Source organism: Rhipicephalus microplus, chromosome 10 (genome assembly GCF_043290135.1).
Source record: "Rhipicephalus microplus isolate Deutch F79 chromosome 10, USDA_Rmic, whole genome shotgun sequence".
Taxonomy (NCBI): Eukaryota; Metazoa; Arthropoda; class Arachnida; order Ixodida; family Ixodidae; genus Rhipicephalus; species Rhipicephalus microplus.
Genome location: NC_134709.1, coordinates 5,969,037 through 5,987,647, shown reverse-complemented (window position 1 = coordinate 5,987,647; position 18,611 = coordinate 5,969,037). Strand labels below are relative to the sequence as shown.

At 46.8% G+C, this 18,611-nt stretch overlaps 2 protein-coding genes across 3 annotated transcripts in view; one reads left to right on the top strand and one right to left on the bottom strand.

Annotated features, from left to right (window-relative positions):
• Positions 1-1,673, bottom strand: part of LOC119180792 (uncharacterized) — a 6,347-nt gene extending 4,674 nt beyond the window's left edge. The window contains exon 1 of the mRNA XM_037431928.2: positions 1,515-1,673. Coding sequence (XP_037287825.1) covers positions 1,515-1,602 — 88 coding nt within the window. The 5' untranslated portion in view covers positions 1,603-1,673. The remainder of the gene's footprint in view (positions 1-1,514) is intronic.
• The window catches only part of LOC119181908 (nucleoredoxin-like protein 2), a 26,512-nt gene extending 7,901 nt beyond the window's left edge, over positions 1-18,611 (top strand). Inside the window, exons 2-4 of one of the 2 annotated variants that reach the window (XM_075874935.1) lie at positions 10,339-10,543; positions 14,814-14,917; positions 17,726-18,611. In XM_075874935.1, coding sequence (XP_075731050.1) covers positions 10,352-10,543; positions 14,814-14,917; positions 17,726-17,867 — 438 coding nt within the window. In that variant the 5' untranslated portion in view covers positions 10,339-10,351 and the 3' untranslated portion in view covers positions 17,868-18,611. Of the gene's footprint in view, positions 1-10,323; positions 10,544-14,813; positions 14,918-17,725 lie in introns of both variants that reach the window. The other variant, XM_075874934.1, reaches the window with a different exon arrangement.

Sequence of the window (18,611 nt, the reverse complement as noted above, 5' to 3'; positions counted from 1 at the left end):
GCAACCCAGCCGAATTCATGCGTATGCGTCTATCGTAACACTGCCCGCTTAGTTGTTAAAGATACAAGACCCAATGGCTGACAGCCCAACATGGTGACACTGAAGCCCATACGTAAAATATTCTGTAGCAAAAGAGAGGAAATGAAAGGGCGCGTGAGGAGGCGTGACACGAGAGGGAGGTGAAGGAGAAGGGGGAGTGTGGTGTAGCTATTTATTAAGTAATGTACAGCGTAGTCATGCATAGTATGGTAAAGTGAGGTTGCTGGAAAGAGAAATGAGGGTCAAGAGCAGAGAAAAGAGAATAAGAAAGGGCAAATCATATAGCATAGCCTTGTGTGGCGTCACGCAGGCAAAGCCATGAATACCATAGCCAGGGTAGAGTAAGGGTGTGGGAGAGGAGGATGGGGAGGGAAAGGAAGATGCCAGATGAGCATTGCATAGCCATGGATGGCGTCATATTGGCAGAACCATGCATACCTCAGCCATGTATGGCATAACCACTTGCATCAGGGGGTCGGGAAAGGAGAGTGAGGAGGATCGAAAGAAGGGAGGATGCTGTCATCAAGTGTCGTCGCTAGGTGTCGCGCAGGTAGTGCGATGTATAGCACAGCCACTACGCCATAAACCATACTTTTTGTGTATTCATTATTCGCTTATTCGTCATTCTACTAGAAAGACTGCACACGTGTAGGGCATCGTGTGCACATTTTTTTTTTTTTTTTTAAGGGCGAAGCACCTTACACCGTGGGTTGTACGTCCCGTGTCGTCGTTGTAGTAGTGGCCAGTTGCATAGCATTGCATGTCAATAAAAACGGTGTCGCAGCATATTCGCGAAGTGAATGATGATGTGTGGGGTGAAGCGTCAGTCAGTCCGTCCGTGCTTTTGTGCGTCCGCTTCGCCCCACTCGTCTTCATTCGCCTCGTCTATATGCTGGAATATACAACGGCATAGCTCAGTGGTAGAGTACTGGGCTGCCACGCGCAGAGGTCCCGAGATCGACTTTCGTTCCGTTCTCGGCATTTTTTTTTTTTATTTCGCACGATTGGTTACGTACGCCGGCTACGGGGGCGACGGACAACTATGGCGTCAGAATCGGCCGTTGTTGTAATCTCGACGTAGAGGTCCTTCAAAAACGCTATACGAGTCTTACCAGATCGCCCCGCCGTGGTAGTCTAGTGGCTAAGGTACTCGGCTGCTGACCCGCAGGTCGCGGGATCGAATCCCGGCTGCGGTGGCTGCAATTCTGATGGAGACGGAAATGTTGTAGGCCCGTGTGCTCAGATTTGGGTGCACGTTAAAGAACCCCAGGTGGTCGAAATTTCCGGAGCCCTCCACTACGGCGTATCTCATAATCATATGGTGGTTTTGAGACGTTAAACTCCACATATTATCAAAACTACCCCCTTCTTTCGAAATTCGGGGGGGGGGGGGGTGGCTACGGGCCTGCTTTGTACTATTTGGGGTAAAATAAATGACAAACTGGATGAAAGCGAGCGAAAAGTAGTTTACATACCTTTGCATTCTTCCAGTTTCAGGAGCTGCTGCGCTCCGCACGTGCTCATTAGTAGAAGTGGCAGGAGTGTGACGGCGTAGTGACGCATCCTGAAGTCTCCGGCGTCCGCGTACGTGCAACCAAACGAATACCTGGCGGAAGAGGACTGCGTGCTCTCATATACCTGCAGGCTTATCGCCGATAGTCGAACGGGGGCGCAGCTGCGCGCTGTCACTTTCCCATACATCGTCACATGATCCGGCTGCCTCCTCTCTGTCTCTATCGAACACTCTCTCCCATTAAGAGATACGCTTACGGGGAGCGCCTATCTGAGCACGTAAGGACGGAAAATTCGTTTTGTTCGACAAGTTTGACCAACTTTATCAAGGTTGAAAATATTATTAGTATCACAATAAATCAATTGAGATTTATTTCAGCTTCATTAGCATTCAGTGGAGCTTTGTGGGTACAGACAAAAAAAAAGCTATAGATCAGGGTCGACAGGGTCTGTCGCCCCGGGCTTGGCACACGTGTGATACACAGTATACAGAAAGATAAAACGGACACATGGCAGTTCTCTCCACTGGAGCAACATAAATAATCTAGCTGAACTGAAAAATGAACACAATGAAAAGAAAAGAAAGGCATATTCAAAGAAAAGCGGCGCACAAAAAAGACGGAGACAGCGCTGTGTGTGGTTCTCTTCTTTGTCTCCGTCTTTTTTGTGCGCCGCTTTTCTTTGAATATGAATATACACCAACTCGCCCAACTTTCTATTCTGTTGAAAAGAAAGGCAGTGGCACAACACATTGAGATAGACTCGATCAAAAAAAAAAAAAAAACGGGGCAAGGAGAGAGATTCACAGATACCTTTATCATCACACAGATAAGTGCGTGGAAGTGTTACGTATGTTGCTCGGAATTATTATAGTAGCAGCAACTGGTATTTCAACATCCGAGTTCCCTTTGGTTCGCGTTCTGGGTAAGCTCCAGTATTCACGAACCATCGAAATGCGCACATGTTCAGCGTGAGTTAGCCCTGACAATTCTGGGGAAAATATCTGAGGTTTAACGTCCGAAAACCATGATACACACTATTACACGAGACTCCGTATAGCGGAGGGCTCGAGAAATTTCGACCACTTGCGGTTCTGAATCTAAGTACACGGTCCTCAAGAGTTCCCGCCTTCATCGAAAATGTGGCCGCCGCGGCCGGGGTTTCGATCCCGTGACTTCTGGGCCAGTAGTCGAACTCCCTAACTACCACGTGGCAAGTACAACTTCAAATCTGTGTACCACTGGAAAAGAGCAGCTCATTATTTTATCATTCTACTAGTTTGCCTATGAAGAACACACGTGGACATTTTTATACCACACCTACACCCCAGTGGGCTGCATTATATCCAAATCAAGATTAGGGTTAGGCGTAATTGTTTCAGATATATATTTTTGCCGACTCACAAAAATATAAAAAATTACATAATATATTTAGATGACGCATAGATTATTGTTCAATAACTTTTTTCACAACCTAATATAAAAAATTGCTTCGTGCAGTTACCTTGCTTCCTTCTAAATACCAAAAACTTAATTTAAGCCAACGCAGCAGTTTCTCTGAAAAGCTATTTTTCTGTTGGCACAACATATCTAGGCATGAGCCTGTGAGTTAAAAAATCCTGAAATAATAATATATATGTATTATATTCAATATTTATTATTAATATTATTGTTATTTACTTCTTCGAAATGACATAATAAATACCTAGTAATGATTCAAGTATGCATAAATTTAGGCTGACGAAAGTCGTGGGTTTGGCTTGAGTGGCAGTGCACAGCAGTCCTAAATCAAGCGTTGTATAGGCTCTAAATCGTGCATAACATTGCACACCCATTTAAAAAAACGTTTTTGTAACATGCACTGTTTTATCGCAGGAGATTCAGCGCGTGACATACTTTTCAGAGATGACTGATTGAATTAGTCTGCATTTCTCGCCTGATAGTACACGCAACTTCACTGTTTTTTCGTGCGTGTACTTTTAACGAAAAAGGTGGACAAGTTTATGTAACGCTCACGTATATAGTCTGCGGTTTCTGGCAGGCTCTCATGGCGTGGAACACAGTTTCGTTCATTGGTAGAACAGAGCGTGAAATGGCTTCTTCAAAACTTTATTTCTATTCCGTACATGACGCCAATGCGCAACCTGGCTATTCCTACGATAATACAGGGAGGCCGAGCCTTCTGGTCCGATCGTGAGCGTACTCGACAGCCAAAACTCGATTGTCTTAAACGGACACCGTCACAAGTTTATTATTAGCGGAGGAAATCAAAGATGAAGTTTGCTTTTTTAAATTTCGTACCGTGATCTGCGCGCGCGACGTAAAAAATTCCACAATGTATTTTTCGTATTTTCGCGACATTGACTCGCCGATGATGAGATTTTGTGAGACTTCGTATGCTAAGTTTATGGCGTCCACTGATTACAATGTACTTCAATTTTATCGATTCTAAGCTACGTAGGACCGAGGCCTTCAAAAACTGATGATGTCACAGTGTTTCCTGCGGGAATCTTAAGGTGGCGTTTCCACACGCAGTTTCTTTTCGAGAGTTTTCTCGCTCACCAAGCGTCGTGTCGCGACGTGGAGGGGTTTTTTCGCGACTGTGAAATTGTACTTTACTATACGCGAAAAAGCTTTTTGCTCTTTATAGTGTCCCTCTAAGCTGGTATGACGATAGTTATAGCACGAGAACAGAACGACGACGCAGAGACAAGGACACGAAGGACACGAGCGCTTCTTGTCTCTGCGTCGTCGTTCTGTTCTCGCGCTATAACTATCGTCATGTCGTACCAACTAGCCCTATCTGCCACTCTTCTAAGCTGGTGATTTGATGGGCCTTTCGAAGTGCTCCCGCGTAATGAGGGAAGAACCACAGTTCCAAAGAATGTAATCTGACGTGTACACATACATACATACATACATACATACATACATACATACATACATACATACATACATACATACATACATACATACATACATACATACATACATACATACATACATACATACATACATACATACATACATACATACATACATACATACATACATACATACATACATACATACATACACACATACGCACACACACACACACACACACAATATTTAAGCTTTGATAGTAATGTCTATTTTTTAAGTCCCGTAGTAGTTAGTACTTGATTTGAACCGGTGATGAGTACAATAATGTTTGTATATGTCTTAATATTACGGCTTGTGCTGTGTTTAAGTTTGCGTGGGGGTGTGGATAAACTATTTTGGCGAGATGAAAAGTTGAGACTGATTTATCAGCGCAAAAAAAAAATGCAACTTTTAGAAAGACACACACACATCAGCGCTGTGTGTGTGTATGTCTTTCTAAAAGTTCTTTTTTGCGCTGATAAATCAGTCTAAATAATCATGAACCAACTCGCCCAAGCAACAGTTTTAGTAAGGAAAAGTTTGGCCAAGTCATTTTTACTAAGCACTTCTACGCGAAATTGCCTTGCTAAAGCTCTCATTTGCGGTCTTTCTCTGCCAGCTGTGCGAGCTCCTATATTAACTACGGTGAAGAGGAGGCTGTAGATTTTCACCGGAACGTGCTTTGTTACGCGTATCCGGTAGAGCAATGTAAAACTGAGAAGCCGGCATATATCTTAGGTGGCGTTTTAAGAACGAAATGGCCCCCGCTTTCTGCCGTTGCCACTGCACGTGCTATTGCAGGAATAACGGAAAGCTGAATTGTCGACGCAGCCGGCTCATGCATACGTGTCGCAGGCAGATTACGCGCATGCTCGAGTGAAGGTAGGTGTACGCAGAGGTGCGTGTCTGTAAGGCTAACATCGATGCTGACTCGTGTCGAGTGACGTCTGAAATTTTTTTTTCCGTCGCTTATTTTCCTGTCGCAACTGGTCTGACTCACCCGTCAGTACACAGATGTGCTGTGCGTCTATCGCTGCACCGAATGCAATTATTGCATGCTTTTTTGAAAGTGCTGTACAATTCGCACTCTGAGACAAAAGGTGGGGGCGGCTTGCGGTTGCGCAAGGCTTGAGACTGTCAAGCTGGGCGATTGTGAAGTCTATTTTGTTACAGTCCCCGTTTGCGAAAACCACACGCTTTTCAGACATAGCGAAGTAACAACTGAGACGCTTATTCGCGTGCATCTGTACCCGTGAATACGTTTCGTGCACCGTTTGTGCGTAAGAAACGCGGGGCACGTTTCGATCTGCTTTCCGTTCTGCGCGTGACCTTCCAGCTTGTTGCTATTGCGTTCATTACTTCGCCTTTGCGACAAATCTGTGCCTTTTTTTAGATGGGAAGCATCTTATGGTCGAGCTCAATCCGGTGTGCGACGTGATCCCACTTACTGCACATGCGTGTGCCCTTCTCTCTCTCTCTCTTTTACACTATCCCTTTCTCGCCTCACAGCGTCGGCTGGGCTACGCTCACTCCCCTCTCTCTCCTTTAGGCATCCCTCCCCGCGGCATTTTTTAAAATTGATTATACAAAGTACAGTACACAAAGTACAGTAGACACAAGTAAGGGGTGTAAGAGATGGGAAGGAAAGAAGTTGCAGGTGATGGCATCCCACCGCTGCCACCAGTTGTTAAGGTCGGAAGGAGGAACGCAGGAGGATACGAAACAAAACAGGTTTATGGCACTATTTACACATATTTACAGAAAGAAAAAGTTAGTGGTTTCACCAACCACGAGCGTGGTGGTTGAACGTTACATAGTTCAGAGCGCCGTCCAGCACTCTGCGGCGTCGTTTTATGCCCTGTCGGGCTCCTCCTCTCCGAGTGGAACACCAATCACACACACACAGGTGAGGGGGACGAGCATGCACGGTCCACGTGAACACTGCACTGCAAGGTGGCGCCCGCAGGGCTCTTCCTCGTCGTGTGAGTGCCGCTAGTCGAGAGTTCCCACGATCCTGGCAGCATATACTTCAAAGGGTCCGCCGATTTGTTCGCTTCATTAGCGGGACGATCTGCGGTGGCCGCCGCGGTCTCTTCCAGGAAGTTGCTGTCTTTGTTGGCCTCTCTCGAACGGTTAACGGCGTCTTGGCGACACGACGTCTCGTCCTCCGGCTAGCACGTACAATGCCTGACGAGCATAGGCAGTCGGCCGGTCGGCTTGGTGATTGGGGATTAAAAAGGAGCGCCGCTCTCCTGTCAGCTCTGGCTCCGGATGAATCACCGAGGTCATCAGGCACGCTGCTGCTTGAAGGGACGACAAAAGGGTCCGCATTTGAAGGACGGGAACTCGCCTTTGCTTGCTGCTTGGTCTGGATAATTGCTCAAATCTTCGACAGCGTCTGTCAGACTGGGCGCCGAAGGGAATGAGAGACGAATCTCCAGGCCAAACCTAACAGGGGCAAGGTTGGCAAAAAGGCAAATTAATGCCTGACAAGGTGCCGTAACCCGTCCCAGACAATAAAGCGCAAAAAAAAAAGCAGGAATGTACACATAATTTAAATATTTTAACAAAGAAGCAGCCGCATTTACAAATTTTTTATAAAAACTTATAAAGAAATGTTAGATGAACATTTTATCAAGTACAGACCTGTCTGCAAGACTGAGTTTATAGCAAACAAAGCAAAGAATATGTGAAGAAACCCAAATTTATTGAATAACAAACCAATTTATTAGAACTCATTAATGAAAATGTCACGAGTGTATACACTTCAATTATAAATACAACCTGTGTGATACCGCAGAGAGAGGAAAAATTATTCTTGGAGCCCTACTAGATATGAATGTATCTTTTTTTTAAATACAATTATTAGCGGCTCTCTTGCACTATGGTGATAATTGCGGGATGTGGATTTAATAGTTTAGGGATCATATGCGCTAGCTTTTGCGAGCCGTAGTTAGTCTTTATTCTTTCGCTGCAGTATGTTATGCGTCTAAAGCTGTATGTATGTTGTCTTTGCGAATATGCATCATGAAAAGCGACTGGGTCAGATTTCAATTTATCCCATATGATCATGGCTATTTTTTTTATTTAGGATGTTTTCAAACTTCAATATGTCGTGTTTGTTGAAAAGTGGAGTGCAGTGTGTTCTATAGGTCGAACCCCTTCAATTATCCGAACTATTCTTTTCTGTAGTTTATAAACACATTCTTTGTTTGTGTTTGTAGTGTTACCCCATAATAATAGACAGTAATTTGTACGCGAGTAAACTAAGGAATAGTACAGTTGCTTCGTTATCCAAATTGGCAAAAAGCATCTGATTTTCCCAATTACACCAATTGAGCGTGAAAGATTTACACCACCATTCCGTATGCGTACCCCTTTTCTCCTTTTCCACGTTTTTCCCTCTCTCGCCTTGCAACAACGATAGAGGTATAACGCAGGCAGCGTATGCTATCTACTCTCGCTTCCCACTCTCTCTCTCTCATCTACGCATCCCTCCCCATGGCGTTTACACTTTCATTGCGCATGCGCGCCCTCTCCCCGCCTTCGTTCCCCCCTCTCTAGGCTCGAAACGCCGGCGCAGGCAACGTCTGCTAGCGAGTTTCTTGTGCTCGCAGTGCACAACCAATTCACCTCCAGTGTAGCGCCGGCGGAGATTTCTCCTCAGCGTTGTTGGACAATGAAAATTCGCAGCGAGCGTGTTAACTAAAAACCGATTATGGGTCTCTGTCCAATCCGTATCTTCTGTCTCTCATTGCCCATTAGCAGCGAATGGCATGTTCCAGTAGGAAATACAGGTCTATCACTGGGTGCTTTGCGCCTCCTCAGATTTCTATCCTGCGCTACGCTGCAATAAGCGCCAGTGCCAACGCCGCCACCAGTGTAAGCGTTAGCGCCCCCTGCTCCGCATCTATGCATGGCTCCCTCTAGCAGGAGCTGGCGACATTTTTATCTTCTACATCATGAGTGGAACAGGAAGGGGTCACATTTATATGTGAAGCTTCTCATAGTGATCACCCTTACTGCGCATGCGCGTCCCCTCCCTTTTCATTCGTACCTACGCTCCTCCTCTCTCAGGTCGCAACGCGTCAGAAGCGTCTGCTGGCCAACGCTTGCTCCCCCTCTCTCTACTCTAGGCATCCCTTCCCGCGGCGTTTACAAGCCCATTGCGCATGCGCGTCCCTTCCCTCCCCTTCCTGCGCTCCACCCTCTCTAGCCTCGCAACGCTGCCAGCGTCTGCTAGTTTGAAGCCGGGATTCGATCCCGCGACCTGCGGGTCAGCAGTTGAGTACCTTAGCCACTAGACCACCGCTTTGATTGATTGATTGATTGATTGATTGATTGATTGATTGATTGATTGATTGATTGATATGTTGGGATTAACGTCCCAAAACCACCATAAGATTATGAGAGACGTGACTAAACCAACGCGGCGAGGCACTTGTGTGTGTTTGCCCGACTTCTGAAATAGCTCCTATCGTTTTTAACAATAGAGTTGTGTACATTAAAGTAATTCTAATGTAACAAATTATGTCGTGCTAGTTCACCATTACTGGTGTTGATTCCATGCGTTAAAGAAAAAAATGGCGAGCGGCTGTGTAGTCTAGGGCTGCGGGGCGAGTGTTCGCTGGCTCGAATCCCGAGTATGTTGCTTTGACATTTTTTCTATTGATTTATTTTTGTTTGCCATTTTTTTACAAATATAAGGACATATACACATCCGGAACAGGACGGTGACGGCAAAAATCAACCGAGAGTGTCTTTATAATTGCTGTCGCAATAAAACCGTGCTCACCACCTACACTTGCCTTGGCCATCCAGTCCAGTTTGGTTCGTTCGCTGTCCACACAGACATCTAAGATGCTGAAGTCATCCGCGTTGTACCTCAATTCACCGACTTGCGCTGCCTTTGGACAGCACGCTGTGAAGTGGTTCTGGTCCACGATTGTGGGCGTTGGTTCGTATCCTACTTCTGACGCCATGTATCGTCGTGCTGAGTTTATAGGTATAAACGGGCCGACGAATGTGGGCGAAATAACGACAACCTTAATTTCAGGCTCGATAATATAGGCAGGCCAACACGCGGTGACAAGGATAAAGAGAAAGGGCGTACCTAGCGCCGAGCAACACTGGACTTCGGCGCATGTTTGATTACATGGCAATACATGCATGATCAGGTATGTTTCCCGTACCTTGACCACCGACTAAATGATGTATCATTGTTTCCATTCAACCTGGTGCCTAAGAATGCTATTTTCAAGTCACTCTTTTGTTTTGTTTCATTTCTTTCTCTGCGCCAGGACGACTGTATACGTGTGACATTCAAGCAAGAATTTAAAAAAAAGCCTTTTTGAAGCTCCCGTGCTTTCATTGAAATGCTGAGATATGAATTGAGGGAAAAACTGTTTAAGAAAAAAAGGAGTCCTTGTTGGAAAATATTCTTGAAGGAAAGCCACCTAAAAGATGATTGCGAAGGGCGCTCACTATTTCTCAGAGCGCCATTTGTCTATATTAAATGTGGCTTTGGTCAGTTCCGCTGGTACCTTTGCACACAAAGTGAGAGGCGAGGCACGCGGCATTCAAACATTTTATAAATGTTTGTCGACAGATCTTTGTCGTCATTGCCTTCTTTGTTTTGTTTTGTTACTTTTTTTTCTCTGCATGTTTCCGTATTCCAAGTTTCCATACTGCATTCAACTTCTGCCTTATTTTGATAGTGGGTATGAGCCACACGTAGAGGAATTGTAAGAATACTGCAACCGGCGTTCACAATATCTCAATTTGTTACAGTGTATCCCGATTGCTAGACGAACTCGCAATCACAGCGTGACTGTTTATGGTCCGCATAGCCGGTTGTCCAACGTCGCAGGGCAATTTCTCCCAGACACGTGAACGTGATGGGAGACATCTTCAAGGGCAAGTCATTCATCAAGAAGGATGGCAAGTCCTTTCCGGCCGACACTGTGCTCCGGGACAAGCAGCTGATCTGCCTGTACTTCGCCGCGCAGTGGTGTCCGCCGTGCCGCATGTTCACGCCAGTCCTGGCGAACGTTTACAAGGACGCCAGGGCAGACAACCTGGCCATTGAGGTAGGTGAAGCATACACAGGGCTACAGCACTCAGTGTACAGCCCCGTTCACAGCTGTGTATGGACACCTCACACTGACACCGCCATGACCGGACATACAAAAACAAAAAAGGTGCCATAGGTTGGTGACGTCGCATTAATCATGTCATTACATCTCTTACTAATTGTTGTTTCCTACGCACAGAGGCCAATACTATTCTGGCCGCATCGTAATAATATTGAAGCATATTAAGAGTAATATAATGATGTTACCTTTACGTAATCAAAACGGACATGTTGGTGAACCAGTATGCTATAGAAGCTGCGTTGATGACTTCACGTGCAAGAGCGTGCGAGCAGGCGCTCTGCGGCGGTTGCAGGCTCCGACGTGGTGTGCCCAGGAGTGGCATAGGAGCATGCGCGGTCTGCCGGAAAACTACACCACGAGGCCGACGCGAAAAAATCGGTCCGAGAACGATTTGCCCGCCACGCGATAGCTTTACGGACTTTGCTATAGCGCGAACCACGTAACGTAAACAACGGGCTGCAAATTCAACATGGCGGCAGAGGCGTTGACGATGACCCGCATCGGCGAAATTGCGAACTACACGTACAGCACGACAAGTCTCGCGGTCTTGACAAGGACGAGTTCATCGAGACCCTGCTTTGTATTGCAATCGCCGAGAACTATACTGGAAGCACCGGCGAGTAGTGCCTCGCTTTTGCACGGGCTGAGACCGCAGCTGTGTCCGCTCTTGCCGTGGCTGCCTCTGGTACATTCTCCGAAACAACGCTTGAAGAGGTGCAGACTGTTTCTTTCCAGTACTTTGCAGGCATAACTAGAATTCAGCACGAAGTTGAATCCTCGGGAAACGGGCGAAACGGAATGCATTCTCGAATTGGTGAAGGCGGTGCTGGTATGTACGGAGGACAGATTGAATCTGAACGTTTTCAGATTCAATCTGAACGTAGTTTTCCGGCTGCTCTGCTGTTTCCTTTCTCGCTTCGCTTCTCAATTGTGATTGTGCCTTTAGGGCGCTTTAGACATCTCAGTTCTAACAGATGACGCGTTGCGACTGACAACAGGTGCGTGTTATGAGCTGAAACGCGTCATCGAGATGCCGAAACCACCTCGACGGAGCGTGCATCTTAACGCTGGCACACGCGCAAAGCAGGTCCTGGGCACGTCAAGTCACATCCCGCAACAGCCACAAGATGTCACGCCACACAGCACGGCCGCACGACGGGAACGCGGCTGTACGTATATACCGCACCGGTGTTTCATTCTATAGATTCAAGGAGACATTCTAAATTATAAATATGCACTCACCCAAAAGGACTAGAAGGTTACCTTTATTTTCTTGCCCGTGAATGTATTGTTCCTGCCCCATTACCGTGAGTAAGCCTTTCGCACTTAACGGAGTTTTTTTTTTACTGCCTCCAGAATCGGAGGCAGTCTCGGATCCTTGACACACACACACACACACACACACACACACACACACACACACACACACACACACACACACACACACACACACACACACACACACACACACACACACATGGGGTGATGCGGAGCATCACAGGGAGTTTCAGCGGTGTTTTTAACGGCGGCGTTTAGCGGTTTGCCGTGTTACCTGAACGTTTTGTTGGAAACACCCGCGATGCTCCGCAGCACTTCATTGTCAACTTCGAGGAGACGGTGTAATTTTTTAAGTGAATGTGGGCACGTGAGCTTGAGCCTCCCAAATTCTCGCATCCCCCCCCCCCATGAGCAAGCATAAACAAAACATAACGCATAAGTTCTGTGCCTCCCTGCCCCCCTGAAGGAACGTAATTGTCGTCAGTACACCCCCAACACACACACACACACACACACACACACACAGAAAGAAAAGAAAAATCCTGACGCTGCCCCTGCCAGTGCGAGCGCACGAAAACGCTCAGCGCCAACCACAGGAGAGCCTGGTTGGCGCACATAATGCGCGAAAATTTCGACGTAGAAAACAACGTTCATGTGCATGGAGCGCATTCCGTAGTAGGCTGGCGAACAAGAGGGCATACATGAAAGCATGAATTAAAGCGGACACTTCTGGTGTTCGTAGGAAAGCCATCCACGTTTTCGACGCCACCATCCGAGATGGGCACTCGGCTACAGCTTCAAGCATGCAGGCGCTGCACAACTTGAACGCGCAGTTGACCGCGTCACGAAAAATGGCAAGCGGAGGCCGATGCGTGTTGATGAAGCCAAGCGCGGCTCGCTCTCGATAACGGTGCGCATGCATTGGCTAAACCCTCAGTACTTGCTAACACACGCGCACCACATACATCCCTCTATGTTTATGGAACCAAATCGGGCAGTCAGGGAGACGTGGGATGGAGAAACGGGCTGCCAAGTGAGCATATCCCTGCACTCTCACGAGAACGCAACGTTCACATCAGCATTGTTTTATTTAGCAGCGTTCGTGCATTGCTGTTTGATATCCTGGGGCTGGCGAATGCATGGGTCAATTCGATGAACCGTTCAACTTACGTCTGAAAGCACGATCAAATTTACGGTCGCGAAGCTCCTTTGCAGACTGGCTCTACACAGCCGCTGGTAAAAGCAGCTGTGATATCCCATTGACTTGTGCGCCTTTATTTTGCCAGGAGTAACAAAGTTAGTGCTGAAAACCAAATAGTTTATAATGCTTTCGGACGACACTTCTGAGAAGGTGGAGATGTTCGCAGTCGTATCTGCAGTGTCTGTTCCGAGTCGAAGCGTGTAGGGATCCACTCCGTAGCACAACGGCGTCTTTTCCTCGATACCACCCTTGCCCTATCATTTCTGAATACCACGTTGCATTTAACGGTCTCCTACGACGGAGCCGCATGCACGTGTCTAATGCGCGCGCACTGCGAAAAGCTTCGAGGATGGAATGGAACGAAAAAACTTTATTTCAGTCCTGCAGGACGCGCTTAGCGCGTAGCGGGCGTCTCCCACGTAGGGACCGACAGGGAGTACCTGGCGGCCGCTTCGTCGGCCTGCTGGACAGCCCATTGCTGGTCGGCGAGAAGTAAGCTCCTGAGAGACCTATCCCACTTGTTTGAGGTAGAGTCGGGAGGAGTGTTTCTACACTCCCAGAGAATGTGTGCGTGTGTCGCTGCGTGTCCACATGATGGGCATGTGTCGCTGGGGTATGCATCGGGATAATAAACGTGAAGCTTGGCAATGTTTGGGTACGTGGGGTACGTGTCTGTCTGTGATAGGCGTAGGGCTAATGCCTGCGGTCTGTTAAGTTTCGGATGTGGGGGTGGAAAATGCGGCGTTCACGGTAGAAGTGATTTGTTATGTCATTGTACGTAATGGGTGCATCCCTATTGGTCTCTAACTCAGAAAGATGAGGTTGCCCTGTGGTGGTGCGGTCGGTAAGTGCGCGCGCTGCATCATGGGCGATCTCTTTGAGGTTGGATAGGGCACCCGGCACCTGGCCGAGATGGGCGGGGAACCAGATGACAGTGTGGTGCTTCAGAGCACTCTGGTCCACTCTGCGCAGGATAAGTAACGCCTGGTCGGAACTTCGAGGATCTCGCTTTGTAATCTATCTCCGGATTGTGCCAGAAATTCGGCCTGATTAAATATAGGACAGCAGTTTCATCGCTTACGTACAGTGCTCTGCGACATGTATACTCTTCTTGACTGTGTAGATTGTATAAAACAACTGATATGTGGAACACAAGAAAGATGCACTTACAACAAAGCGCCTTGAGACGAGCATTTGCTGGACACTGCTATTCTATTTTTTTTTTAATATATTGTGGATGTCAACCGATCTTTGAAAACTGCTGCATTGCAAGAAATAGTGGCGAAAAACTGACGCGCGAGGTAAATGAAACAGCCTAAATTGTGCACCTAAGTAACTAGTGCGTAAGGGTGGCGTCAGTCAACCTATATGTGAAAAATATATGTTTCTTCGTGTCATAAATAGAAATAGTGTACATCATTCTTTTCTCTTTCACCTCAGTAAAATGTTTATGACTAGACTGTTTGGTGATGTCGGGTAGACCAATTCGTACACTCTTGTTTTTTTTTTTTCTTCGTTCGATGTTTTTTCTCTTGACAATGTTTCTTTATTTAATTCCGCCAGAAAGTGGAATAAAATTCATTGTTCGAAGCTGGCGTTTTGCTGCGTGTGTATCTTTTTTGTGTCCCGTCGATCAGGTGCGCGCATATGCAATCTACAAGCATGCTTTATAAAGACGGCCAGTCTTCAACCTTGGCAATGTACACTTCTTGTTTGGGGCCACAGGTCGTGTTCGTCTCTGCCGACCGGAGCAAGCAGGACATGCTCAACTACATGCGCAAAACCCACGGTGACTGGTACGCCCTGCCCTTCGAAGATCCACTCCACGGGTGAGTGACGCCCGGGGAATGGGCTAAATCTAGTTATCACGGAGTGTACCAAGGAGATTTTTTTTAATTGACGGAGTAGAAGTCAGTGCCCAGGAGTGAAGCCGTGCCCACCTAAAGATGGCTGCGGCCGCCATCTTAATAAGGGCATGTTATCCTGTCCGCGAAGGGAATTGAACGTTTTCCTCGCATGCTTGACGAGTTTAATGCGGCAACTTCTTCTGGTCAGTTACTGATCGAAGTGTGTCTTGGTGTTACCAGTCTTCCTTATCCACCGCGATACGTGCTCGATGTGTTATTTCTTTGAGAACGAGTGTATTCCATTTTTCAAAATAAAGTTGTAGTTACCAGGGGCGTAGTCCGGGGGAGGTTAGATTTCGAGGTGGGGGGGGGGGAGCTGAATGCCCCCTCAAATCGTTCAAATTTGCTTGCGTATATATACATGCATACACACAAACGCACGCACGAACATACAAATAATGTTTGAATCACCTCCACACCCCCACCCCCCTCTTCCGAAGAAATTTCTGGCTACGCCGCTAGTATTTGCACCAACAGATAAAGGTTACTCAATCTGTAAGTGAGCACCACCAGAAGTATGCACATATTTAAGATCACTGGAGGACAAAAGCTGGCTCCACCTTTGCTGACAAGGCATTGCGGGAGGTTGCACACCAGCAGTTTTTCTTCAGCCTCATTAAACAATACAACCGTTTCGACTTGCCACGCTCGAAGCTCATCATGTCACTGCTCCACAATTTTTCTGAACACGGGAGCTTACAAGCCTCCCTTATTGAAACTAGTGATGCGGGCGTTTAAAGATCGGATAAATTGTGGAAAATATTGCCTGGTACTGGTTGATGCTAGATATTGATGGATAATCATCAGCTTCAGCCTGGTGCACGGCAAAAGCCTCTCTCATGCATGTTCCGCCAGTCAACCCGGTCCTGCGACCACGTTATAAACCCGCAACGTTCTTCATTAATCTACGCCTTGAAACAAGACAAACGAAGAGAGACTACTTATGGGCCTGTTTCTAGGCGTACTTTTGTGTGTTCGGTGTCCTACAACTAGCCCACGTACGCTCCTAGAGTTATTCATCTCATCTGCTCACTTTACTTTCTGTCTCCCCCTCACGCTTTAACCTATACACTCGAGGAAAACAATTGGTTGCTTTTAATAACCAACGGTTATCTCACTTATATACGTGCTATATGCCCCGCCCATGTCCATTCACTCTTGAATTTGACTAAGAGTTCGTTAAAGAGCCACTAAACAGCCCTTGAAGATATGAAGAACGAGTGCGTCATTCTTTCCTGGCGTTTCCTGTCTTTTTGGCACAATCCGTGACGTCAGGATGAGGTCAGCTGTCGATTGGTCGATATGCGAGAGATGTTCGCTGTGAATGGTCGCTTATATGTGACCCTGCTTTACCATGCAGTCGCATGCCCGTCCTGTCAAGTCGTGCATGTCTATCGCGCGCGATAAACTGATATGGCCTCGTTTTGTGCGTTTCCGAATGCGCAAGTGGAGATGTCATCGTGTAGTCGAAAAGCGCTCCGGCCTGGCCCAACGCTGGCATTCCACGTGTTTTATGAAGAAATAAGCGGCGAGGATGAGATAGCGACTTTCGGACTCGGTGCGGTATTGGGCCCTTTAAGACTTGTTTGTTGCCTGACATACATCTGCTCCCTTCCTGTTCTTTACTGTTACACCTGTCATTTTCCTTTCTGTTGCTCCAATAATGGTTCAATTATTCGTAATGCTCGCAGTGTGCTGTATAAGCATTGTAACACTTACAGATAATGATGACATTATGCGATGGTGATCATACTTTGCATATCGCTCGTTTGAAACCAACGCCGCGAGACGTCAACGCTGCAGACAGTCATTTATTGCATTTACTGAGACATTTTAAGCTTTAATTTTAACATTTTCATTCTATCTGATTCGAATGATTTGAGTTTGCCACATTTTTCGTTCAATTTTGTTGATCTCTTGGTGTGTATTTTTCGAAGCGCGAAAGTTTACAAAGACTTCTTAAAATAAAACATGGATACCTCAGCGGCACTTCCTAAACTCTGCATGCGGACGTTCTTTTTTAATGCAATAGCAAATATATGAACACTCTCAATGGCTATTAGCCGTTGGCGTTGCCGTCATGTTCCGTATAAAGTCCAAGTTGATGACATGCCCCTGCGCATCGTATGTGCAACGCGGCTGAAGCAAAGATCTAACGATCAGGCCCAAAAGTTTCATGCGATAATCTAGAGGAAAAATTAGCGCTGTGACCATTGTACAATCATGGGAATTATGAGAACTACAGGCTTCATATTGGATAGTGTTAGCTAGTGATATGTCCACAGATCTTTTTCTGTAGTTTTTGTTTCATCTTTCGCGCAGCTTGGGTAGTAGGGTGTGGTGCAAAGCACTCATTTCCCTCTCGTGTCAAGCAAAGAGGAAACGCCCCACCCGTTTTTTACGAGCACGAAGGGACGCGGGGATGGGTCTCGTTCGAGCAGCACCTGTGAACCTTAATTCTGACGGCGTGGTCGCTATCGGTTGCGCTAACTCGACAGTCATCAGTGCTCGACTGCGCTCTATACTGCGCGAAAAGAGCATTCCTCCATAGAGCGGCCGGATTCTCTTACACCAGCGTTTTCTGAAGTTACGGAATATCGGATCCAAAAGCGTTAGCTGCCAGCTTCAGTTTATTACAATTTGTTGCTATCACAGCTTGTTGCTATCGCATTCATTGCTTTGCCTTTACGGTCAACTGATTTTTCTTTTCTCTGCACGTTATTTATACAGTGAACTAGAAGAGCGCTTCAAGGTGGCCGGCGTGCCCACGCTGCTGGTGATGAAAACCGACGGCACCGTAGTCTGCCCCAATGGCAAGAAGCTCGTGCAGGAGCGCGGAGTGCAAGCGTTCCGCGATTGGCTCAGCCACTGAGACGTCATCGGCCGTGCACAGAAACCCGCCCACTAGCGCCTAGTTCGGAGCTGTACAAGCGTTGCTTCGAACATGAAGAAGAAGCTCCACCGCTTGCTATTGAGTAACGTCGCCTATGCCCCCTCTATATTTCCACGTAAATGTGATAGCCTTACGTGGCACAACTTTTATGTACGTTTGAAATGAGACGTATAGCCGCCTCTCCTACTCTGAACTTAGGGGCTGTTAGTTTTTTTTTTTTTTACATCTTTTCTGAAATAGACACGCTATATAGACAATTTGTTTCGGCGTTATTAAATAAATGTCCTCTTGTTGGCCTTGCACGTAAATGAGATTATCTGCCGAGGTATACAAGTTTTAAACATGCCTGAAATGCGACATATAGTCTCAGCTTACCATCATCATTATGGTTAGCGCGGCTGTCAGCAGTTACGTCTGGCGGCGAGTATAGGTGGCCGAGCAACAGAAAAGATTGGGAACTTTGTTTGGCGTTTGGCAGCTGGCTTGAATGGTCGTCTTTTGACGGAGGTCTGCGAGATATGCCAAGCGCGGGTCGTGTCCCGTGGGTCTCTCGTGGTGAGACGAACACCGACGACGACGCCCTCGCCTTACCTTGTGTTGTTGAGTGTATTGAAATGTTGTATAAGGTTGTTCTAGCGCGTCACTAGTGCCGTATTTTATTGGTTTAGTGATATCGTGTTTTGTAAAAGCAGTTCAATAAAGGTACCCGCTGTTTGGTTTGGT